This window comes from Panthera tigris, chromosome X (assembly GCF_018350195.1).
Source record: "Panthera tigris isolate Pti1 chromosome X, P.tigris_Pti1_mat1.1, whole genome shotgun sequence".
In the NCBI taxonomy this organism is placed as follows: Eukaryota; Metazoa; Chordata; class Mammalia; order Carnivora; family Felidae; genus Panthera; species Panthera tigris.
In genome coordinates this window covers 88,535,900-88,562,875 of record NC_056677.1, presented here as the reverse complement: position 1 = coordinate 88,562,875, position 26,976 = coordinate 88,535,900, and the positions used below count along the sequence as shown (strand labels likewise).

The following is a 26,976-nucleotide window of genomic DNA, read 5'->3' as shown; positions in this document are numbered from 1 at the left end:
AAAAGTCCTATTTGAATTCTCATTGAAAATGCATTATATTTAGACAAATTTGGAAAGAGTTGACATCACTGAGCCTTCCGATGCACACATATGATTTATCAACCAGTTAATTTTACCTTTTTTCAAGTTTGTTAATAATAGTTTTAATTTCTTCCACAAATACATTAGGCATACTTTATTTTATTAATTTCTAGATATGATATATATTTTTTGCAAATTACATTTTATTTGTATTTATTTCAATATTTCCATTTCTATACCATTCTATTTGTTACAATACTTTTGGATGTTATTCCTGCTACCTGGAACATCCTTTCCTAAGGATACAGCTCAAGTGTCACCTCCCTTATGAAGCCTCCCAAGGCATCTTGGATGAGGCCCTGAACAAAAGTAACATATGAGCCAAACTGAATGTTTCCAAAGTCATCTTTTTTTACCTTTTTAAGATGATTCTAATGCTGAGTCTTTCTTTTTCTAATGTTGAGTCTTAAGCACATTTTCATCCTCATATAGTTCTTTCCTGATGGGTATTAGCCTAATTAATTTATTATTGGTTACCATTTTGCTTTGAAAGTGCAAATCTCCTATTAGAAGAGATTACTAGGTTCTAATACCCAACTACTGGAATAAGCGTATCTGATAGGTGAACTTTTATTATGATTTGCTTATTGAGTTCTGACAGTGGTTTACTGACCCAAAACATTAGCAATACATATTCATAAAGGTTCCAGATAAAATAACCACTATCACAGTGAAACCATGTAGATTTTCTTATAGTAGTCACAGAGAAGACTCTATGCTTTTGTGTTTCTAGTGACTCAAATAGTATCTGGCACAGAATAAAAACATAATGTTTGAGGAATGAAAGAATTCTATGGCAGAAAATCCCAACTTCTTTTTCTTCTAGCGACATAGGAACTGTACTGGAGTTTTAATATTTCAGAATGATTCTTATTAGGATATGGGGATCCTATATTTACTTTCAAAGATTAGGAAAATAAATGCCTGTTAAGACACTGATGCTTAAAATAGTCTTCAACCCATTTCTTCCTAACCCGTCTCAAGGATATTTTAATAAACAAAAGTATCATGAGTGAGTAAATCCCATATGGAGACTGCCACATCGCTTATCATTTGGAATGTCTCTATCTGCAATTTTTGGAGTCACATGTCTCAGCTAGGGTAGATAATTGGTGGGGAACACTATGTGTAACTTTGAGTGTTACAGTTTACAGGTGGCCAGAAGTGTTTACATGAACACAGATAGGTATTTTTAAAAGAGCTTTATCTAAGAAGAATTAGTATTGGGCTAGTTTGGGGCTTTTGCTGGTAGAATATAGGCTGGATAAATTGGGCTGTGCTGTCATATTGCTTTAATGGGAAATAATCCAACATGTTTCGGGAGTATAGAGTTGCTCAGATTATTCTCTGGAAGCCAAAATATTGACCAGGAGAGCCCCATTCCTTGCAAACCAGTAAGGAAAAAGCAATTGCCAAACCATGTAGGCTAATTCTATTTCTGTATATAATTAGGGGAATCAGAATCAAGTGGGTAGAGGAAATCAATGGAGAAATAAGCAAAGTACATGACCAGTTCACAGGAAAAGTATGTATGACCCTTAAGCATATGAAAAGATGTTCAATTTTATTCATAATAATGGACATACAAATTTAAACTACCCTGAGAGTAAAGGCAAAGGATCTAGTATATTCAAAGAAAAATTTTAAAAAGAACAAAATTGGAGGATTACATTACCTGACATCAAGTCTATTATAAAGCTACTGTAATAGAAACAGTTGGTAATGACTTAAGGATAGTAAAATAGATAAGTAGAATTAACAGCACAAAACAGACCTACACATATATAGCCATCTGATTTTTGACACAGATGTCAAAGTAATCAAACGGGAAGGGAGATATTTTGAACAAATGATGTTGAATAAAATTATCTGGAATGAATGATAGTCTTAAACATAAAAGCTAAAATTATAAAATTTATAAAATAAAACAGAATATCTTTGAAACTTTGGGAAAGGAAAGGTTTCTTAGACAAAACACAGAAAATAATTATATAAAAATAGATAAATGAAACATCAATAAAACTAAAACTTTTATTCATTAAAATACACTTATAAAAAAAGGATAGGCAAACCAGATCAGGATAAAATACTCATAAACATATATTGAACAAAGGAACAGTATGCAGAATATATAAAGATCACTTCCAATTTAACATATAAATAGAAACAATCCATATTTTAAAATGGGGAAAATATATGAATGTGTAAATAATCCACCAATACATGTAAAAGAGTTCAACCTCATTAGTCATCAGGGAGATGCAAACTAAAACCAAAATATGTTACCAACACACTTACCAAAATTCAAAATTAAAAAGACTGATAACACCAAATGTTGGAGAGAATGTGGAAAAATTAAAACTTTCATACCATATTGATGTGAATTTAAAATGGTACAACTGTTTTGGAAAAAGGTCTAGTAGCTTCTCATACAACTAACATATACTTACCTTATGACCCAACAATTTTACTCTTAGGTATTCTCCCAAAGAAAAATTAAAGCACAAATCCACAAAAAAGACTTATAAAAGAACGTTCTTAACAGATCCACTCATAATAGTCAAAAACTTGACACAGTCCAGGTGTCCATCAACACAGAATGGATAAACAAACTTTGGTATATTTGTACAATTAAATGCTTAATAATAAAAAAATAAGAATAAAAACTCTCACCAAACACAACATAAATAGATCTCAAAAACAATATTCAGAGTGAAAGAAGCCTTACAAAGAAGATACCCACTGTGCTATTCCATATGGAGTTCTACAACAGGTAGAATTAATTTACAATGAAGAAAAACCATTACAGTATAGTTGTCACTGTGGATACTGGTGTAGAGACTGAGGAAAGGGGCAAAAGGGAAATTTCTGGGATTATATTTTGATAGGGGTTTGGTTACTCAGGTATATGCATTTGTCAAAATCCAGCAAATATCTCCTTAAGATATGTGCATCTCATTGAATTGTATGTCAAAAAGATTAGCAACCATAGAACTGTAATTATAATACACATGCTAAACTATTTAGGGAGAAGTGCACTCCCTAAATTGTAAAATTGACTTTGAAATGCATCAAAAAATAAGTTAATGGATAAAGGGATGGATTAATATGTGACAAATCATGTATAGTAAAACGTTGATGATAGAATTATCAATAATGCATATATAGTAGTCACTAAAAAATTTTTCCTACTTTGCTGTTTATATGAAATTTTAAAAACATATAATGTTGGCAGAGATAAAATGTTAATTGTAGAATCTCGATGGTGGATATAGGAGTTTTCACTGAACCATTGTTTTAATTTCCTGTGTGTTTGAAAATTTTCACCAATAAAACGTTTAGAAAACTATACTGATAACTACTTCTATCAAATTTGCAAAAATTAAAGAGTTTGTCAATATACTAACTTACCAAGGCTGTGGAGAAACAACTACACTCATACACTGCTGATACGGTGCACATGGAGAAGAATCTGACAATATCTAGAGATGCATTTAGCCTTTAATTCGGAAAATCTATTTTCATTAGTCTGTTCTACTATTACACCTGTACATATATAATAAAATAACATGTATGCAAGACAATTCACTGTGATATTATTTCTAATAAGAAAAGATTGCCAAAAACCCAATCTAGTGACTAGCAACTGGTAGAATAAATTATGGTATATCCAAGCAATTTAATACTAGGTAGCTGTTTCTTAAAAATCAAGATCTCGATGCAATGACATGAAGCGATCTCTAGGATATAAAATTAAGTAAAATAAGTAACGTGCAAAAAGTCAAAAGATATACTCTACTTTTTGAGAAAGGTAGAAAAATATATATTTTTACTGGCTTGTGTTTGTATGAAGGAACACTAGAAGGATAAATAACTCAAAATGGGTAAAACAGAGTGGATGGAGATGGGGTAAAAGGAAGACTTCTCAGTGCCACTTTTATGCATATATGATTGTATCACCTATTCAATGAAATAAAACGCCAAAACACCAATGGTAGATGAAAAAGAGCAGTGACAGAGTGGTAGCATAGGCTTTCAGCTAATTGGATTTATCACCCATAAACTTTTCCAAAAGTTTCAATTTCTATAAAAGTTAAACGCAAATTGAGAAGTAATAATAACTTCTATACCTTTTGGTCCAGGAAGCCCATCCAAGCCAGCATGCCCTGGAGGACCTGGAGGTCCTGGGAAACCACGATCCCCTTTTGGACCAAGTGTTCCTTTGAAACCTGGGAGTCCTGGGGGCCCAGGTGGCCCAGGTAGCCCAAGTCCTGGTTCTCCCTTAAGCACACACATGAGAAAACACAACAAAAACTCCCATGATTTTCTTGGTGTTTATTGTTTACCATGGAGAATTTAAAGCAGAAAATACAAGGTAATACCATTTTTCCCTATGGGGGGGAGGGAGGAGGACAATTAAATGAAAAATAATTGGTGTATTGGAGAGACCATCTAGAAGGATGAGAAATAAAATGATTTGGTTTCAGGACAAGAAAGATAAAGAGAGAATGAGATTAAAGAACTCAAGTGAAGAAATGGGATTACAGACTATTAGATAATTATTTTAAATTTGACTAAGTATGATAATGACATTGTGTTTTTTTTTTGAAATGTCCATTTACTTAGAGAAGAATACTGAAGTATTTATAGGTGAAACAACACGATTTTGAGAGGAGTTAAAATACTTTGTCAAAAAAAAAGAATAGATGAAGTAAATATGATAAAATCCTGATAATTTGGAAACTGAGAAGTGGATATATGAATGTTCATTGTATCACTCTTTTTACTTTTGTGTTCATTTGAGAGGTACGTAATAAAATAAGAACAATTAAACAATAGAGAAGAGGTTTCTCATTAGAACTGGGGTTATGGTCAATTGTTCTTCCCATGGAAAAAAATAGTAATGATGAAAACACAAAAAGTTTAAATTAATTAAATAAAAGAAAATTCAGGAACAGTCAGGGTAATTATATACCATAGTAGTTTGCTGAAGGCTGACTAAGGAAAATTTTAGATTAGCTAAGAAATAGTAATAAAAAGAATGGAAAATAACTCAAACAGTTGTTGTTGTTGTTGTTGTTGTTGTTGTTGTTATATTACTACGCTAATAGCAGTGGCTTGCATTATCTCTGTGGGATGGAATTGGGACTGGGAAACAGTATGGGAAGTTCCTGACATGATATTCAGCCAATCATCACATAGGCATGGATAGAGATGAAATGGTATGGTCATACTATAGAGAAGTACAGAGGGAGCTGATGATTGTATTCTCTCATCTAATTTCATCTCATCAAATAACCTGTCACTCTAAAACAGAAACTTTTTGTTTGCTTTAAATATGACCTCCTGGACTATTAAAGACTGTTTTGGGTTAAATATTTTTAAATTAAAATATAATCAGCTAACTTTATATAGTGAAGACTTGGGATAATAATGTCTATATCAAAATAGAGAGCTAAGGCTAACAGGAGAAATAGGAAAAGGAGAAAGAATAAATTAAATGTCCCAGACCTTTGGTCCTGGAAAGCCTGGTGGCCCAGAAGGGCCTTCTAGACCAATTCTTCCAGGTGTCCCAGGTGCTCCTGGAGGTCCTGGAATTCCAGGAAAACCTGTGAAATGATGAGTCATTTTTTAATTTTTAATCTCCAAAGAGAAGACACTTTAAGAAAGATATCCAAACTCCCAAACCCACACTTTTACCCTGTCTAATCATGCTTAGTGACTACAGTGAGATGTTAAAACTACAATGACATTCTACATGACTACTCAGAATCAAGCCTTACAAATATCGGATATTCCCTCTCAATCACCTTATGGTCCTACCATTTTCATACAGAGCTAATTTGTGTGGAAGATACATTCTTCTAAAGTAAAATGAGAGGTATTACTAATGAGATAGAACTAAACGTAAGGAATGACTACCACACAAAAATGCAGAAAAACTTTTATTCTGCTTATATCTGGATATAGTATGCTAAAAGGCCTACCATATTATTCTGGAAACGATTTAAAAACAATTACAAATATTACACAAATATATACACATAAAGCCAAATCTCTTTCAAAGTCACTTAGAATAAATGAGTAAGGACATGTTTAAAGACCGTTCTCACACCAATGTGCATGCTTGTCATTCATGAGAATAAATTCTGTGAGGAATAAGGCAGAACTGAAACAACAGCCCTAAAAAATTTCAGTAAATCAAGAAAACATGATTAAGATAAAACATTACTTGGATACATATGTGTAATAAATATGTTTTCCGTTTAATACAACCCATTCATTCAACCAATTATCTACTGAGTGCTTACTATGTTCCAGAAACTTTTCTAGCCCTGAAAATACAATGGTGAACAAAAAAAGACAATAATTCTGTAATTTTTAAAGCTTATATATAATTTTTGTATATATATGATTTAGATATTTTCTTGTCTAGACTGTTTTAGATAAAGACAATAAAATTATAGTGCATACATGCTGTGACTTTTCATTTACATTACTTATGGTACATAGAAAAGAGGTACAATTAATATATTTTACTTGTTGAGGGAATTATATCAAAGAATAATGTAATACTGACCAGTTGAAATAGCCTGCCTGCTGCCCAGTCCTACATACCTTTGGGACCAGGTGGTCCAGGAAGCCCAATTCCAGGGATACCTGGTTCTCCTTTGCTACCAGGTATTCCTGGCAAGCCTGGCTGGCCAGGAAGTCCAGGGTCACCTATGGATAAATAGCAGTTTTTTGCAAGGGATACTTTCAGAGAAAGAAGCCAGTAAGTGTTAAAGACATGACCAAATAAATTCCTCACATACCTGGAAGACCTACTTCACCATCTCTTCCTGGGTTACCAGGCAGACCAGGCTTCCCGGGTTGGGTTATGGTCTGACCTGGATCACCTTTAGGACCTAAGAACAAGAGGGAATCAATGTGAATGAGAAGTGTTCACTTGACTAAAGGTCTCCTTTCATTAAAAACAAAAAAGAGGGGCGCCTGGGTGGCTCGGTCGGTTGAGCATCCGACTTCGGCTCAGGTCATGATCTCATGGTCCGTGAGTTCGAGCCCCACGTCGGGCTCTGTGCTGACAGCTCAGAGCCTGGAGCCTGTTTCAGATTCTGTGTCTCCCTCTCTCTCTGCCCCTCCCCTGCTCGTGCTCTGTCTCTCTCTGTCTCAAAAATAAATAAACGTTAAAAAAAAATTTAAAAACAAAAAAGAGAAGTATCTATAATCTTTTTTAAATGCACAGTAACAAAAACCCACAAGAAAAATAACCACATATCATATATTCAAGGAATATACCAAACAGAAGTATAAAATTTCTAAAAGAAAAAGTAGATGACAGCTTTAAGAGTTTCCAGGATTGAAGACAGCATCTATAAAAATATTTTTAAATGTAGGTTGAAAGAGCCTAACAAATTTGAACTGCAGTAAACAAGAAATATGCTTTTTGGCTAATTAATGGTACATTGAGGTTTTATGTGTGCAAAGTCCAAATACACCTACTTCTCATTAATTAAAATAATGACTTGAAATAGTCTCAGGACAACGATGGATCTCTACAACATGACATAAAAAGCACTAACCAGGAGAGAAAAAATTGATACATTTGACTACATTCAAATTTACTTCTGTTGATTAAGGACACCATACAGAGAGTGAAAATGGCAAGCCACAGAGAGCAAAAATTTTGCAGAACAGATAACAAACAACTAACACACAGAATACATATATTTGAAAAACCCCAGGGGCACCTGGGTAGCTCAACTGGTTAAGCGTCCAACTTTGGTTCAGGTCCTGATCTTACGGCTGGTGAGTTCGAGCCCCATGTCGGGCTCTGTGCTGACAGCTCACAGCCTGGAGCCTGCTACAGATTCTGTGTCTACCTCTCTACCGCCCCCACTCCAGCTCGTGCTCTTTCTCTTTCAAAATTAAAAAAAAAAACATAAAAAAAAAGCTAAATCAGTAAGAAAGAGAAACAATCCAGTAGAAAAAAATGGTAAAAGAAAAAAACTACTTGAATAGGAATTTCACAAATGGATATTGAAACAGTCAATAAGCATATGACAAGGTGCTAAACTTTAATGTAAACAGAGAAATGTAAAATGAAACTGTCATGAGATATATCAAACTCAGCAGACTGAAAACATGCAAAAAGTCTGACAATAGAACATATTTATGAGAATGTAGAACAGTAAGAAATCTCCAATACTGCTGGTGAAATTGGTACAATTGCTTTGGACATAGTTTAGAATTATCTAGTAGAGCTGAAGATGGATTTATTCTATGCCTTGAGAATGCTCATCTTAAAGATATACCCTAACCCAGGGATTGGCAAAATTTTTCTGGTAAGGGCCAGCTAGTGGGCCATATGATCTCAGTAGCAACTATTCAACTCTGCAAAATGTTGAGTCTATGGTAGTAATACAAAAGCAACCACAGATAATAGTGAATGTGTGCAGATGTGCTCAACTAAAAGTCTCATTAATGACAAGCAATGGGCCAGATTTGAACCATGTGCTGTAGTTTACTGACTCTAGCCTCATAGAAGTACATGCACATATTTACCAGAATGAATATATATATATGTACATGTATATATACATATGTATATGTATATATATACATATGTATATGTATACACACACACACACACACACACACACACACACACACAAGGATGTACACAGAAGCATTATTCATTGTAGGCCAGAAGTATAAATAATCCAAATGTCCATCAACAACAGAATGGATAAATCAACTGAGACACACACACACACACACACACACAATGGGATACTATACAGCAATGAAAATGAATGTATTACAGCTATACACAAAGTTAATATAAAGAATACTTACCCTAGGATTCCATTATTAAGAAGTTCAAAAAGAAGCATAATTAAAGTACTTTGTTTAGGGATCCATATCTAGGTGATAAAACTAGGGGGCAAATGGAAGGAAACTGTGCAAAAGTCAGGACACTGGTTACCTTAGGAGAAATGCAAGGGGATTATGATCAGGAAAGGACAGAGAGAGAAGGATGGACATTTCTAGGATGATGGCAATGTTCTGTTTTTTGACATGTGTGGTAGGTACACATGTAATTCCATTATAATTATTTGTTAAACTTTATGTACCATGTATTTAAAAACAACAAACAACAACAACAATGAAGACTGTCAGAAGAACTTTAAAGAGGAAACCTCCTCCTCTTTAGAAAAAACACACACAATGTGCTCCCTTGCTAACGAGCTCTGAAAAACCCAAATATAAATGGCCAGGGAAACACATCTCTCATGAAAGGAAGCCAAGAGTGGCCAAAAGATAATACATTTCTGCTTTAAAAATTTTTTTAAATGTTTATTTATTTTGAGTGACAGAGAGAGAGACAGAGCATGAGCAGGGGAGGGGCAGAGAGAGAGAGGGATACACAGAATCTGAAGCAGGCTCCAGGCTCTTAGCTGTCACCACAGAGCCTGACACAGAGCTCGAACCCACAAACTGAGAGAGGAGGACCTGAGCTAAAGTTGGACACTTAATTGACTGAGCCACCCAGGCACCCCAATACATTTCTGCTTTTAAGCACCAAATTAAAAATGAAACAACAATAGTAAACTCACCTGGTATTCCTGGCTGGCCTGGATTTCCTGCCACACCTTGATTGCCTTTTTCACCTACTGGGCCTGGAGGGCCAAAACCCACAGGGCCCATAGGCCCCCTATTCCCTGGGAGACCTGGCAAGCCTGGATTCCCAGGGGGGCCTCTTTCACCTTTAAAAGCAATTCCACCCTGAAAAGGGAAAAATTTAATAAAGAAACATACAGATATAGGTTGGTATGCTGGTATTACTGAATACAACTGGAGAAATGATACAGCCATAAATAGTTCTTAAAAGTTGTAAAAGTGTGTGTTATTATGGGATGGTATGTGTGATCATTCCACTTAGTCTTTAATTCCTTCAACAAATTTTTTTTTTAACTCATACTATGTATCAGGGGCTGGTGATACAGCAAAGAACAAAAATAGACAAAAATCTTTGCCTTCATAAAGCTTACAGTCTAGTAATAAGTCAAGAAGTTTATAGTCTAGCTAACACATGGCCATCTACTCACAGTAATCTCTAAGCTTACTATATATAAAACCAAATTCGACTTCTGTTCTCAGATCTAAATAAACCTAGACAAAGATTTGTAGTATAAGAGAAGGGGAACCTCCCATTGACCCACAGGCATCCTAACCTCCTGCCCACCTATTTGTAGCCAATATTACTCAATATAGTAATGGGTTAAGAAGCAGGAATTTATAAAACAACTGAGAGAAAAGAGTGGTAAAGAAACACTACATAGTCAATAACAATGTACCATTACTATATATAGTCACATTCTTTTAAGCACTAACTCGGTGTTCATCTTAGCACCAGGACCATCCTGGGAAACAACCCTAAATAACATTTTGGCATCACAGAACCAAGACTATCAAACCAACTCACAGGTTCTCCTTTGGGGCCAGGAAGCCCTGGTAGTCCATCCTGTCCAGGGGTACCGGGTAAACCAGGAAGCCCGGGGACTCCAGGGGAACCCATCTCTCCTTTGTCACCCTTCATTCCTGGAAAAGTGAGGATGTCACCAGGTTCACCTTTAGATCCAGGAAAGCCTGGAGGACCTGGAGCTCCTGGTATGCCCTGAGGGAAGAAAAAAGAAAGAAAGAGAAAAGAAGAAGAGAAAAAAATCAGTTTCTTTTTTTTCTAATACTTTTCTGTCTCCAGTTCATCACATCAACCCACCCAGTAACATTTAGTATATGCAAAGCTATGAACAAAGTGAGGCATGTGAGTCAGGGAGACTCAAGGAATAAAAAACAACACAAATTAATAGAAACACTAAATTTCTTTTATTATATATATCCAAAAGTGAAAAACAAAGTGTAACTGGATTTCTTCCACTTTTTTTGTTGTTGTGCCATAATATACTCAAAACTTACTGTTAATCCTTTGGGACCGGTTGGACCAGCATGTCCTTTTTCTCCCTTCTGTCCAGGGAAACCAAGAGATCCTAATACACACACACACACACACACACACACACACATAATAATGTGAAATTTGACCCTGAGCCCCTGACAAAGCTCATATAAAAATCAGCAAATCAAATTTTAAAATAAGAACCCCATTCAATTGCATTTAACAAGTCACAGTTTAATTTTCTTATGCTATCCTCTTAAAATGGGCAAATCAGGGGCACCTGGTTGGCTCAGTCAGTTGAGCTTCTGACTTCGGCTCAGGTCATATCTCATGGTTTGTGGGTTCGAGCCCCATATCTGGCTTTGCGCTGACAAGGTGAAGCGTGCTTCGGATTCTCTGTCTCCCTCTCTCTGTGCCCCTCCCCCATTTGTATGCACGCTCTCTTTCTCTCTCAAAAATAAATAAATATTAAAAAATGAGCAAATCATCCTTTCTTTTACATGAATCTGATCTTTCATGTTACATACGATATTGTATCCTTAGGTATTTCCAACTACAAAGCTTCTCAGAACTCACAGCTACCAATTGCTAATGCACAGAGATGCTAAGGCCCCTGTAACCATCTTATTGCTAAGGGGAGAAAGAGATAAGGACACAGTCTGCATATCTTTCTTTGTTCTGATCTAAACAATTTCCCCAGTTCCTTTCGAGTTCTTCATTTGCTTCATCACTTCATAAATTTGGATTAAGAGAAACATTTGGTGCTCAAAGACTAGAGGAAATACTACTAAAGCAGTGGTCCCAAAATGGGTCCCTAGATCAGCTGTATCAGGATCCCTTAGGTACTGTTTAGAAATGCTAATTCTTGGGCCACCACCCCAGATCCACTGAATCAGAAACTTTGGGTGTGGGACCCAGCAATCTGGTTTTAACAAGCCCTCCAGGTGATTCTGATGTCCTCCCAGGTTTGAAAAACACTAGACCAGAGGTACAAGCCTAGATTATTAACTTCCAGTGGCAGCTATAAGACCTGCTCAAAATCTATTTCCAAGTGCTAAATAAATTGGTTTCTTTGGCAGACATACTAGACAGAAAGGTAAGAGATCTGGCATCTTCTCTCAGCCCTTACACAAACATAATGTGTAATTTCAAGAAAGTATAGTATTGGGATATCCCAAGAGGCAGTTGAGTGAGAGTTGTTGGTCTGATGGATATCAAACATAATTTTGATTGGAAACAGGGAAGGAAGAGTTATATATAGAAAGAGGAATATTGGCAGTTGGTTGCCAAACTACCGCAGAAGCCCCATCCCTTAATGACAACATGTGATCCATCCGCGAAGACTAGAAGCTATGCCACTGGAAACTATACTCAGGGGCCAGGCATTATGAACTTTTTCCCCAGCTTTTTGGAAGAGAGAAGTCTGACTCTGTATGAGTTATTTTCCTCACCATATGGAAAACAGGGAAGATATTTTTCTTGGAATAATATTGTCAAAATGCTTTAATAAAAGATATTGGTAGCTTCAGATATTAGAAACAAGAGAATAATCTACTTCATAGCAGATAGAGGCATTTCATATTCAATTATTTGTGGATATGAGTGAGTTGCTATCAACTGAGAAACTGGCATCATTATAAAACTATGAGCTCACTAAAATCTAGCCAAGTAATATTTTTAAAAGGTTGTCCTGAGGCAGAATGTTTACCTGGAGGACCTGGAAGACCTGGCAGACCAGGTTGACCTGGAGGCCCTGAAATACCAGTTCCAATACAGTTGAAGCAGGTATCACCTTTGTCACCTAGAGAGAAGCATAATGAAAAACAAATTTTACTCAAAGGGATACATCTACCTTCTTTGATAGGTTCTAAAGAAGTTTGTACCAAGGGACAACATTCCTACCCAACAGTGTAGTTTAGAGAAGCCTATATCTAGAATCAATTCATTTGGTAAATATTTGCTGAGTACCTATTATTTGCTGAGTACTGCTCTAGGTGTCTGTGGTATACTGGTAAACAAAACAGACAGAACAAAACAGGCAAAACAAACAAAAAAAAGACAAAAATTCATGCCTTCATGGTGCTCACATTCTACCAGTAGAAAGGGATAATAAACAATGAAGGTAATAAATTATTAACACATATACATATATATCAAAACATGTTATGTTTATAGAAAAAAATACACCTGGGTAAATGCGATTGGACATGGTAGGGATGGGTGGCAGGTTGCAATTTTAATTGGGTGGTCAAACAAGAAGATGATATATAATAAAAAGCTTAAAGGATCTGGCATGTGCCTAATGAATGCAGAGCACTCCAGGGAGAAAGAATAGCCATGTTTGGCATATAAAAGAAATACTCAGAAGACCAGAATGCTGGAGTACAGTGAAGAAGGGGAAGCAGGTCAGACAATTTACAGATTATAATGAGTGGATATTATAAAATGTCACATAGGCCCCCATAAAGACTGGCTTTTACTGTGAGTGAAATAAAAGTCTAGTAGAAAAATTTAAACAGAAAAACAAGATGGTATGACTCAAGTTTTAAAATGATGTCTGTCTCTGGCTGCTATATTAAGAATAGAAACAAAGTGCAATGATGAAAATAGGGTAACCATTTAAGTGGCTACTGCTGCAATGATCTAGGAGACATGACAGCTCATCCTAGAGTGATAGCAATGAAGATGATGAGAATTGGCTAGATTCTGGGTATATCTGAAAGTAGAGCCAATTAGATTTTCTCATGGAACATATATGGAATACAAAAAAGAAGAGAATCAGAGATGACTCCAAGGGTTTTAGCCCAAGCAAAAGATGTGGCCTGCACTTAAAAAAGGGAAGATATGAGTGCTAAAATTATGGGGGAGGAGTTAGCAGAGATGAGGACTTTACCTTGATCAAGATATCTGGTTCAAAATGTTGAATAAATAGTTGCATATACTAATCTAGAGGAAAAGACTTATATCTGGACAGGAGACAAATCTGAAAGCCACTGGCAAATAGGTGGTATTTAAAATCATGAGACTGAGTTCAAATACAGAAGAGGAAGAAGGACTAAAATACTGGGGGAATTCCAAAATTAAAAGTTGGGTATATAAATTTAAAATACGTATGGAAATGCAAAGTAAGCCAAAACTTACCATAAAACTACAATAATTTAAGCTAACACTGGTGCAAAGAGAAACAAATAGAACAGTGAACCAAATAGAGAGGTCACAAACAGACTCATTTTATGACGTATACTGTCATAAAATTTACAACACAAGTGTTAATGCATTTGAGTGGAGAAAATGATGGTCTTTTGTATTACAGTACTGAATCAATTGGATATCTATATGGGGAAAAAACTCTGATGCCAGCTTCAAACTATACACAAAAATTACTTGAAGACAGGTCAAAGATCAAAATATAAAAGTCAAAATGATAAAGCTTCTAGGAAAAAAACACACAACAGAAGTGGATGCTTATGTCCTACAAAATATATGTATAAGAATGTTCATAGCAGCTTTATTCCTGATAGCCCTAGACCAAATATCATCAGGTCCTTAGGATAAGCAAAGATTTCTAAAACAACATAAACAACACTAACCAAAAAAGAGGATACTAATGATTGGATTTCTTTTTTTTAATAACTTCTACTAAAAAAAAACAACGAGTAAAAAAGCAAGTCACAACATGGGGGAAGATAGTTGTGATACATACATTCAACAACCCAATTAAAAATAGGAAAAGACAGGCATTTTATAGAAAGAATATACAAACTATAAGAAAAGAGGCTCAGCATCAGTAAGCCATCAGGGAACTGGAAACTAAAACCACTCTGGAAAAATGGTTTGGTGACATTTATGGGAAAAAAAACCCTGCACCTACCCTAAAACCAGCAATTCCATTCCCAGGTAATACGCAACACAAGTGGATGCTTATGTCCTACAAAATACATGTATAAGAATGTTCATAGCAGCTTTATTCGTGATAGCCCTAGACCAAATGTTCATTAACAGTAGAATAAATATTTAGATATTTTCATACAATGAATACCAAAGAGCAGTAAAAAAATATTGCTACAAACAAAAATATAGGCATATCCTACAGATAGAATATTGAGCAAAAGAACCAGACACAAAAGAGCCCATGCTATATGATTCCATTTATACAAAGTTCAAGATTAGGCAAACTGATGAGTGATATAGGATAAAAGAGTGGTAGGATACAAAATCAATGTACAGAAATCAGTTGCATTCTAATACACTAATAATGAAGCAACAGAAAGACAAATAAAGAAACTGATCCCATTCACAATTGCACCAAGCAGCATAAAATACCTAGGAATAAATCGAACCAAAGATGTACAAGATCTGTATGCTGAAAACTATAGAAAGCTTATGAAGGTAATTGAAGAAGATATAAAGAAATGGAAAGACATTCCCTGCTCATGGATTGGAAGAATAAATATTGTCAAAATGTCAATACTACCCAAAGCTATCTACACATTCAATGCAATCCCAATCAAAATTGCACCAGCATTCTTCTCGAAGCTAGAACAAGCAATCCTAAAATTCATATGGAACCACAAAAGGCCCCGAATAGCCAAAGTAATTTTGAAGAAGACCAAAGCAGGAGGCATCACAATCCCAGACTTTCGCCTCTACTACAAAGCTGTCATCATCAAGACAGCATGGTATTGGCACAAAAACAGACACATAGACCAATGGAATAGAATAGAAACCCCAGAACTAGACCCACAAACGTATGGCCAACTCATCTTTGACAAAGCAGGAAAGAACATCCAATGGAAAAAAGACAGTCTCTTTAACAAATGGTGCTGGGAGAACTGGACAGCAACATGCAGAAGATTGAAACTAGACCACTTTCTCACACCATTCACAAAAATAAATTCAAAATGGATAAAGGACCTGAATGTGAGACAGGAAACCATCAAAACCCTAGAGGAGAAAGCAGGAAAAGACCTCTCTGACCTCAGCCGTACCAATCTCTTACTCGACACATCCCCAAAGGCAAGGGAATTAAAAGCAAAAGTGAATTACTGGGACCTTATGAAGATAAAAAGCTTCTGCACAGCAAAGGAAACAACCAACAAAACTAAAAGGCAACCAACAGAATGGGAAAAGATATTTGCAAATGACATATCGGACAAAGGGCTTGTATCCAAAATCTATAAAGAGCTCACCAAACTCCACACCCGAAAAACAAATAACCCAGTGAAGAAATGGGCAGAAAACATGAATAGACACTTCTCTAAAGAAGACATCCGGATGGCCAACAGGCACATGAAAAGATGTTCAACGTCGCTCCTTATCAGGGAAATACAAATCAAAACCACACTCAGATATCACCTCACGCCAGTCAGAGTGGCCAAAATGAACAAATCAGGAGACTATAGATGCTGGCGAGGATGTGGAGAAACGGGAACCCTCTTGCACTGTTGGTGGGAATGCAAATTGGTGCAGCCGCTCTGGAAAGCAGTGTGGAGGTTCCTCAGAAAATTAAAAATAGACCTACCCTATGACCCGGCAATAGCACTGCTAGGAATTTACCCAAGGGATACAGGAGTACTGATGCATAGGGGCACTTGTACCCCTATGTTTATAGCAGCACTCTCAACAATAGCCAAATTACGGAAAGAGCCTAAATGTCCATCAACTGATGAATGGATAAAGAAATTGTGGTTTATATACACAATGGAATACTACGTGGCAATGAGAAAGAATGAAATATGGCCTTTTGTAGCAACGTGGATGGAACTGGAGAGTGTGATGCTAAGTGAAATAAGCCATACAGAGAAAGACAGATACCATATGGTTTCACTCTTATGTGGATCCTGAGAAACTTAACAGAAACCCATGGGGGAGGGGAAGGAAAAAAAAAAAAAAGAGGTTAGAGTGGGAGAGAGCCAAAGCATAAGAGACTGTTAAAAACTGAGAACAAACTGAGGGTTGATGGGGGGTGGGAGGGAGGGGAGGGTGGGTGATGGGTATTGAGGAGGGCACCTTTTGGGATGAGCACTGGGTGTTGTATGGAAACCAATTTGACAATAAATTTCATATATTGAAAAAAAATAAAATTAAATTAAATTAAAAAAAAAAAGAGTGGTTACCTTTGGGAGTGTTGACTAGGGGGCACAAGAGTCCTGGAAAAGTTCTATATTTTGATTTAAAAAAAATTTTTTTAACGTTTATTTATTTTTGAGACAGCGAGAGACAGAGCATGAATGGGGGAGGGTCAGAGAGAGAAGGAGACACAGAATCTGAGACAGGCTCCAGGCTCTGAGCTGTCAGCACACAGCCTGATGTGGGGCTTGAACTCATGGACCGTGAGATAATGACCTGAGCCGAAGTTGGATGCTTAATCGACCAAGCCACCCAGGCACCCCTATTTTGACTTAGATGGTAGTTATATGGGAGATTATATAGATACATTTACAGAAAGATATATATATATATATATTTTCTCTCTATCTCTACATCTAATATATATTATTAATATTCCAAGGAGGTATGAAGAATGAAGAAACTCAGGACATGTAATATACTGAAAACCAAGTGAGGAAAGTATTTAAAAATGGTGGGGAAAAAAGACTGAGATTTGGTATCTGGATTAACAGGGTACAGACTGCTGGTGACTTTGACAAAAACAGCATCTATGGAGTAGTGGATTAGGGGAGCAAAATCTTGACTGAAGTATGCTTAAAAGAAAATGAGAGAAAAGTATCCACAGACAGCGAATAGAAAATTCTGAAGGAGTTTTGTTGCAAATGGGAGCAGAGGAATAGAGCAGTATCTGGCAGGGGAAGTAGGATTATGATAAGTTATTTTTTAGATAAGTGAAAAGAAAGGTGTATTTGTGTGCTGCTGAGAATGATCCAGTAAAAGGGAAAAATTGATGATGTGGGAGAGGCAGGAATTTCTGGAATGAAATCCTTGGGAAAACAAGGGGGAATGGAATCTATTGTACAAATAGAAGAACTGGCTTTAGATAGGAGCAGTAACAGTAATTAATAGGCAGGAAGGAAGAATATACGTGCACAGATGCAAGTAATGTGGTGGGTAAATGTGGTAGTAGTAATCTGTGAGAATTCTCTTACTGCTTCAATTGGTCAATGAAAAAGGAAGCAAGGTCAGAACACTAAAATGAGAACGGAAGAGAAAGTGTTAAAAATTTGAAGAGAGAAGAGAAGGTGTAGGCTCGGAAGACGTGGTAATTTGGAATTACCAAAACTAGGTTTTTGTTCCAAGTTAGTACAATGAAGTGAGAGGAGGGCAATGGAGGCCAAGATTTATGCATGGGATTGTTTACAATGATGGATCATGTAATTTTACCTAGGTGAAGAGGGAAGAAAGGACATGAAAAGGTTGAGGGATAGTCAAAGTTGGAAGGTATCAGTGTGGCTGAAGTGATATTGGAGTCAGGTTATTACAGGTAGTGAGCTAGCCAGGAGATAGTGGTCAGGAAATGGGACTCATGAGATCAAGATTACAGAGGTGTGCACTATTGGTAAGGAGATGGTCTTGGGGTAAGACCCTGGGAATGAGTAGCTGAGGTAGAGTGGAGGATACAGGGGATTTTGCCGATGATCTGAAAGAATGAAGGAATGACTATTGGGATCAAACCTTTCACTCCTTGTTCTCCTTGGAGTCCTCTATCACCTGGAGATCCTGGAGGGCCTGGAGGGCCTGCTTCACATATCTCATCACCTGAGATAAGATGAAGGATAACAAGCTACTTGTGAAATATTCAGAAGGCTAAACAAAAAGAAATCCTGATAGGGTAAAAAAATATTTTCAGTTACTTCTCCGTGGTAATGCAAGGACCTATAAGCAAAAGGAAGATATAATACTGGTGATGATTTGAAGTGAAAATTTAAACATCAAAGAATCACCAAAAATCAAAAGTAGAGGCAGCAGTAGAATAATGCCAACCTTCAGTTGGATTCACTTACAAATGAAAACAAAACAAAAACAAAAGAATTTAGGAGAAAAGTATATCTTACTAGGAGGGATTTGAGGGCCAGGAGGGCCAGGAGGCCCTGGAAGTCCAGGAGCCCCAGGCTGTCCATCAAGTCCAGGAGATCCAGGAATAGAAAGTCCAGGTGGACCTTCATCACCTTTCTGGCCCCTTTCTCCAGGAAAGCCAGGGGGGCCAGGAGGACCCATAACTGCAGTCCCTAAGATAAAAAACAATTAAAGTGATAAAATGATCTTATTTTGGAGATATTACTTTAGTTCTCAATGAGACATAAGTAATGATAAGATCTTCCTTTAATGTATAATGCAGTTATGTTGTTTTTTCTATGAGAATCAATATCTGAAGAAAGCATGAAAAGATTTTTTTAATGTTTATTTATTTATTTTTGAGATAGAGAGAGGCAGAGAGGGAGGGAGACAGAATCCCAAGCAGGCTCTGCACTGTCAGTGTAGAGCCCAATGTTGGGGTTGAACCCACAAACCGTGAGAGCACGACCTGAGCCGAAACAAAGAGTCAGATGCTTAACCGACTGAGCCACCCAGGCGCCCCACATGAAAAGTTTTAAATAATGTAAGTACCAGTTTGAAAGTAAGAAAGAATAATTTAGTGTAGCTTTACTACTTTTGGAAATGTACTAATAACCCTCTACCCACTCTTTGATGCTATGATCTTTTAATCTAAGAAATACTAGAAAACCATTAGAAAGAGAAAAAGAGGCATCTCAAAGTTCTCATGTATACATGGCTCTATTTCTGGACATTCTTCTGTTGCAATGTCTATTCCTGAACCACAAACATATTTTTATAATAATGAAAGTAATTATTATAATTATAAATAATTTGAAAACTGTTTTCAAAACGGGTAAGAAAAATATGCCCATCTTTGTCCTTTTTAAAAACCATCCTGGAACACTCGGGTGGCTCTGTCGGGTAAGTGTCAGACTTTCGACAGAGAAAGGGAGCCTGACTTGGGTCTCGAGCCCACGGACCATGAGATCATGACCTGAGCTGAAGTCAGAGGCTTAACTGGCTGAGCCACCCAGGTGCCCCACTGTTTAACTGTTTAAATGAACTAACTCTCTCTCTGCTCCTCCCCTACTCGAGCCTCTGTCTCTCTCTGAAAAATAAACATTAAAAAAAAATCTTTATTAGACTTATAAATTTATCTTCTAAATGCATTTTAGAATCAACTTGTCAGTTTCATTTTTTAAAAAAACAGCGGAAGTTTGAATGAGATTACTTTGAATTTAAAGACTAAATTTTGGAGAATCAACTGTTTATAATATTGAGTTCTTATATTAAGAAATTTTACAGAATTCTGAAAAAAAGGCATACGCATCTTCTCTTGAGTTTATTCATGGGTTAATTTGATTAGTACTGTGAATTTTATTGCTATTACTATTGTTAACTGGATTTTTTTCTCTTACATTTTCAACTTTTCATTGGTGAAGAGGAAGACAAATTATTTAAGTATGCAACTAGCATATCTGCCCACCTTGCAAACATTCTAAATTCTGGTAATTTGTCATTTGATTCTTTTAGGCTTTCTGGGTAGATTATAATAGGGTTTGTAAATAACTAAAATTGTGGGTTTTGTTCCATCCTTACACCAGACTTGTAGTGAATTGGCTGGGCACTCCAGTATAAGGATAAACAGTATAGGCGACTCTGAGTATGTGTATCTTATTTTTGACTTGAGTGAGAATGTTCCTGATGTTTCACCACAAAAATATGACATTTCCTGTACAGTCCTGTACTTCCTGTATGAAGCAGATAGCTTCATCAAGTTCCCTTTTAAACTTAGTTCAATAACTTCTTTACCCTTTAAAAATGAATGGATACTGAATTTTATTGACTGCTTTCTTTGCAAATATTGCCTATTCTCTTTTAATCTGTCAGTGTAGTCAATAATAGAAATGTTAAGCCATCCTTGCAATCTTAATATACTTCTGAATTGATCTGCTAATATTTTATTTAGTATTGTTGCTTCTATGTTCATAAATGAAACTGAATTATATTTATTACTAGTGTTATCTCCCTGGTCACTTGGCATCAATGCTTTTAAATTAAAGGTCTTTTTTTAAAAATATGTTCTGAAAAAGTTTGTAAAATATCAGAATTTCCCACCCAACAATTTAGTAGAATTCATTCACAAAGCTGTATAACCACTCATAAAACCAGTGCCTTTTTGTGGAAATTTTAACATTTCCAAATTTTCCATGGTAATTAATCTACTTAGTTTTTTTACTTTCTCAGGAAAACTTTAGCCATTTATGTTTTTTGTTTCCTGAGGAATGCGTATTTCATTTAGAATTTCCAATATATTGATATAGTTTTACAGTTTTCTTATAATTAAAAAAAATAATTGTATTTATGGTAATAATATTTTCTTTACTGATTTTATTTGTGCCTTCACTTGCTTTTCTCTTGATCACAGTTTATTCTTATTTTTATCTTTATCAAGTTTTTCCTAATTTTTTTATGTTTATGTTATTTCTTATAATTTTTTCAAAGTAGCTCATTTACTTTTAGTATCTTTAATTTTGTGATAAATTAAGGATACCATTTTGGCTATGTTTAATAAGTTTTGATATAAGTTAGTTTAGCATTCAGTAGACTGTCATTTCCATTTCTGTTTCCTCTTTACCTCTCGAGTTATTTACAAATGTGCATTTTAATATACAAATGTAAAGAAATTTGGTGCTTTCTGTTGTTAATTTCTAACTTCATTTCACTGTGGTCACGGAGCATGGCTTGTGTATAATTTTAAAAGATTTTTTTCTGATTGAATAAATTTCTATAAATGTTTCATGTAAGTTTGAAAATAATGTATATTCTCTGCTGCACACAGCTTTTCTCTTTCCCACATACACAGTTTAATTGTCTTACTCAAATCATTTATACCCTGATTTATTTTACACATCCTTGGTATGTTAGGGATTTACCAACTTATCACTTGTAGTTTTTCAGTTTTCACTTTATATATTCAAAGCTGTATTTTCAGATGCATGGTTTCATGACTTTTACATCATTGTGGTTTAATTTGTCTATCTATCCATATGAAATGTCTTTTTAATGTATTTCTTGAATTCTATTTCATACTATATTAGAATTGTTAAACCACCTTTCTTTTTGATATCACTTGCCTAATATCTTTCAACTGCTGTATTTAAAATTTTTTATGTCCTTTTAATTTATATAGGCTTGTTATGCACAGTATATATTTTTATTTCAATTTTATTTTAGTTTTTGTCTTTTAATCAATGCTTAGTCCTTTCACATTTATTGGAGTTACTGATTTATTTTTAACTTCTTCTTGTCATCTTATATTTTATTTTCTATTTACCACAGTTCATGTCTGTTTTGTTCCAATTCTAACTTGTATTATGTAGATCAAGTTTTTTGGTTATTTTCTTTCCTCAAAGGATGTGTAAGCCATGCATTTTATTTACATTTTCTCTAGTGGTTACTAAAATTTTAGCCTATGTATTTAAACTTATATTTTTCTAAAACCTTACAGAGTTAATAATATTAGTATTCTCTTTCTCTAATAAGACAAAAAAACCTTATGATTGATTTCCTCTTACTCTCTCTGCACCCTTACATCCTATGTTAATAATGTATATAGTTATCGTTCCATTTTGTTACTTAAAATACCTCTATTATTTTTTTGATCAATACTTACTTAGACCTCATATATTTTACCAGTATCTTTCCTAACCACTGGTTCTTGCATCTTACCCATCCCCACCCCCAACTTCATCCTGAATTAATTTCTTCCTTCTTAGACTAAACTGTCCAATATCCATTTTAGAGAAGTTCTGGAGGTGGTAAACTTTCTAAGTATCACATGTTCACATTAGGATGATAGTTTGATATAATACAGAATTCCAAACTCATAGTTATTTTCTTTATAACATTGAAAATTATCTTCCTTTGACTCCATTATCTTCCTCTGACTCTTATTGCTTTGTTGGTCATCTGCTTTTCCCTCATATAGTTGTTAAGGATTTCTTTTTATCCTTAAATTCTAAAGTGTCCAAACAATGTGTCATTATGTATTTTTGTATTATTCTTATTTCACTCTTGCTTGGTAATTCATAAGCTGTTTCAAAGAGACTCATGTTTTCTTTCAAATAAGTAGAAGTTCTCAGTCATTAATTTTTCAAATATTACCCCTTGTCCCATTCTCTCCCCTTTCAACTGCATGTAAATTCTAGAACTTCTAAATTTATACCTATGTCTCTTAATTTTTCTTTCATATGATCTAATTCTATAACGTTTTTGCTGCATCCTGGGAGAATTCCTTATCTGAATTTTCTAGACACAGTATGTGTTTAGTCCACTATCTTGAAATTGGAAATCCAAAGTGTATACTTAGAATTAAATGAGACCCACATTTATTCTTTTTCCTTGGGAGGATCATGGATTGTCACTCATCTCATTATGTTAATATTTCATTAGCCAAATTTTTGAAGGGTGGGGAATAATAATTTATTAAACATACATGTGTGTCAGGTACTATACCAGATGCTTCCTCAAATTTTACATAAATCCATACTATCACTTCATTTCAGAGAACATCCAAATAAACATGCTAGGCAAGGGTGGTGCTCAGGCTGGCCAATTTAGAAATGCTGTACTATGTTGTTTATCTTCAACAAGGGAATGATATAACAGTTAGTATTGAGCCCCCAAATTTTATTTCACACCAAATCACCATGGGGATTTCTAAGCAGATATTTCTGGCCTTCTAAGTGGATAGTTTACTATTTTTATGCAGGAAATCTTATAAAACTAGGCATTATTAGAATAGCATTCCCTTCCATAGCAGCATAAAAAAATGCAACGAATAATTTTTGGATCACAGAATCATTGGGTGTAATTTATTAATAATAAAAAGTGGAAATGGTATTTTTAGGGTAAAAGGGAACTATCCATCTGACTTGGTCTTTTTTCTCTTTTAAGTACAAGTGAGAAATTTGGTGAGACAGGTTATAGTAAGAGTTGAGAAGTTTCTGTCAATTAGAAAATACTCATGTCTTTTACTGCCATGCTCACCTTGGAACTAATATGATAATACTGGACATGGGGATTAGTAAGGGTGCTGTAAACACAAGAGCATTAAGTACAGTCTCTTTTACCTGGAGGTCCAGGGAGGCCAGGTGGACCCTGTATTCCAGGAAATCCTCGCTCTCCTTTTTCTCCAGGCAAGCCAGGTAACCCAATGCTTCCTTTTTCTCCCACAGTTACGCCAGTCCCAGGCCTAGGGATTACCTTTATTATGAAAGAAAAAAATAAAGGAATTCAAAGAGGAAGAGACTTGTTCTCCTAAAAATAACCTAGAAGCTATTTATGATTACAATCCCATCATTTCACAGAGCTCTTGGATGCAAAACTATTAAGACTACCACACAGATTATGGGTCACATTCCTCATCACTCCTTTCCTTCAACTGATTAGAAACTGCTTAATACCAGTAATAATATTGCCACCCTCCTGAACCCCAGCCCAAGATTACAGAGCTAGAATTATTTTTTATGTCTCTAATCACATTCAATTCATTCCAATTACCTAAGCTTGATAATTATTTACTGAAAATGTCTCTCTGATTTGTCCCCTTCTTTCCTGTTGCCACAGCTACTATCCCCATCTCACACTTGGACGAACAGAAGCACCTCTGAACTTCTCCCCTTAAATCCAAATCTGCTAACAGATACTTTCTCAAAAACCAGTTTTTCTGTGTTAGATATGCGGTGTAAGGCCTCAAAATTCACTACTTCTTACTATGTCTGATGCCACTTTTCACCCTGGACTCTGTCAAGTCTCTTCTCACTTTCAGTACCTCTCTCCTCTATCACATCTCCTGTTATTTTTAGCAGTAAAGTTTTAGGACAGTGAGGACTATCTCATTATAACCACTTCAGGCATCTTGCACATTCTTGTCTTTCCCTCTGAATATGCCATTTCTTTTTTTTTTAATGTTTATTTTTGAGAGCAAGTGAGCGAGCAACAGAGGGTGACCATGGGAGTTGCAGAGAGAGAGGGAGACACAGAATCTGAAGCAGGCTCCAGGCTCTGAGCTGTCCACACAGAGCCTGTCGTGGGGCTTGAACTCACGACCTGTGAGATCATGACCTAAGCTGAAGTCAGATGCTTAACTGACTGAGCTACCTAGCCACACTAATATTGTCTTTTTAAAGTAGCACCACGTATATTTATTTCAGTGATGCTACCATTCAACAAAGGGTGCTTGGACTCCTCATTTGTTTAATGTTTATTTATTTTCAAGAGAGAGAGAGAGAGAGAGAGAGAGAGAGAGAGAGAGTGCAAGTGGGGGAGGGGCAGAGAGAGAGGGAGACACAGGATCTGAAGTGGGGCTCGTACTCACGAACTGTGAGATCGTGACCTGGGCCGAAGTCGGACACTTAACCAACTGCGCTTACCCAGGCGCCCTGAATATGCCATTTCAAACATCTGTAATGCCATCTCCCAATCCTTCCCTTTATCAACCCACATTTTTTTCTTCCTGTAAAACAAAACAAAACAAAACAAAACAAACTCCTCTCTTTTGGGAGGGCTTTATTGATTTGAATCAACTAACTGATTATTGCTTTTCTCTTGGTCTTTGTAGAATCCCAGTGTTGAAACAATTTCATATTAAATAATCTAAATATAAAGAAATTAATCTCATAGAGCTGTAATGATAAATAAGCTTTAGTTTTAAGATTGGACTGAGGTACAAATCAACACCCACTGGCAAAGTATGGTATTTCATCCTGGCTCTGTTGGATAGAAGAAATATTCAGACAAAAGGAGACTGAAAGTTGTGGGACTTAGAATGGAGATAGTAGTTCAAAAAGGAAAGTGAGCTGCTGGATAGGACTGCAGTCCCCAAATTTCCATTTCTTCTGGTTTTTATCAAAATGTTATTATCTCATTTCATAAAGAAATTATTTCTTAGACAACAAAAGTTCTGATTTTACAATGAAAATTAATAAAAATTGTCTAAGATCAGGGCGTCTGAGTGGCTCAGTTAGTTAAGCATCTGACTCTTGATTTTGGCTCAGGTCATGATCTTGCGGTTCATGGGATCGAGCACTGCATCAGGCTCTGTGCTGACAGCATGGAACCTGCTTGGGATTCTCTCTCTCTCCCTCCCTCTCTCTGCCCCTCCTCCACTCACACTCACTCTCTACTCCCTCCCTCTTTCTCTCAAAATAAGTAAACTTTAAAAAAATTGTCTACGATCTTCTTTATGTATATCCTTGTTAGATCTGTGAAGTACTAACTATCAATATCTGAGACTAACTCTGGACAGAAATAATTAAATTAATATTACTCAAATGTCCTGAACATACAGGCTTTATGGCACTTGCACCTTTGCAGATTTAATGCAATATAAAAGCAAGAGTCTTACCAAATTTCAACACAAACAAAAGCCAATATATTAAATTGCATCAGTGATATTTTATTCTTAGTAAGATTGGAAACGTATTTGACTTAAATTTCATAGCGAATGCAAACATTACAGAAAATCCATAAACCCCCTATGTGTATTTTCATAGAGCAGTTACCTACATTTGATTAAGAGCCCCTAGAAGGCACATACTCAGGGAAGAAAGAGGTATCAATCAGGCAATTGTATAATTGAGAAAACCTATTAAGACCAAATCCATCTTTCCAGGGCTCTGTAAGGGAAAGGGCCGATCCCTAGTTCCCCAAATTTCTTTTATTGAAACTTTGTAAGCCATACTTGCACCACCTGCTGGTTACTTGATAAATACTTTGGCAATCATGAGGCAAAACAACACAATGCCATAATTTTGGATCTTTACCATGGAGAAGTAATATACAGGCAGAGCAATACAAAGACTTTCAGGTCAACAGCACTGAAGTTTTTATATGTAGACTTTTAAGCCAGTAAAAGTTGATAATGACTTAGAATTTTG

The 26,976-nt window shown here is 35.8% G+C and overlaps 1 protein-coding gene across 3 annotated transcripts in view; it reads right to left on the bottom strand.

Moving 5' to 3' along the window:
* The window catches only part of COL4A5 (collagen type IV alpha 5 chain), a 236,354-nt gene that overhangs the window by 69,656 nt on the left and 139,722 nt on the right, over positions 1–26,976 (bottom strand). For all 3 annotated transcript variants that reach the window (XM_042974017.1, XM_042974018.1, XM_042974019.1), the window contains exons 19-29: positions 24,169–24,301; positions 19,051–19,224; positions 18,671–18,754; positions 12,750–12,842; positions 11,062–11,132; positions 10,571–10,762; positions 9,702–9,870; positions 6,897–6,989; positions 6,700–6,804; positions 5,593–5,690; positions 4,212–4,362 (exon numbers count right to left, since the gene is read on the bottom strand). In XM_042974017.1, coding sequence (XP_042829951.1) covers positions 4,212–4,362; positions 5,593–5,690; positions 6,700–6,804; positions 6,897–6,989; positions 9,702–9,870; positions 10,571–10,762; positions 11,062–11,132; positions 12,750–12,842; positions 18,671–18,754; positions 19,051–19,224; positions 24,169–24,301 — 1,363 coding nt within the window. The remainder of the gene's footprint in view (positions 1–4,211; positions 4,363–5,592; positions 5,691–6,699; positions 6,805–6,896; positions 6,990–9,701; positions 9,871–10,570; positions 10,763–11,061; positions 11,133–12,749; positions 12,843–18,670; positions 18,755–19,050; positions 19,225–24,168; positions 24,302–26,976) is intronic.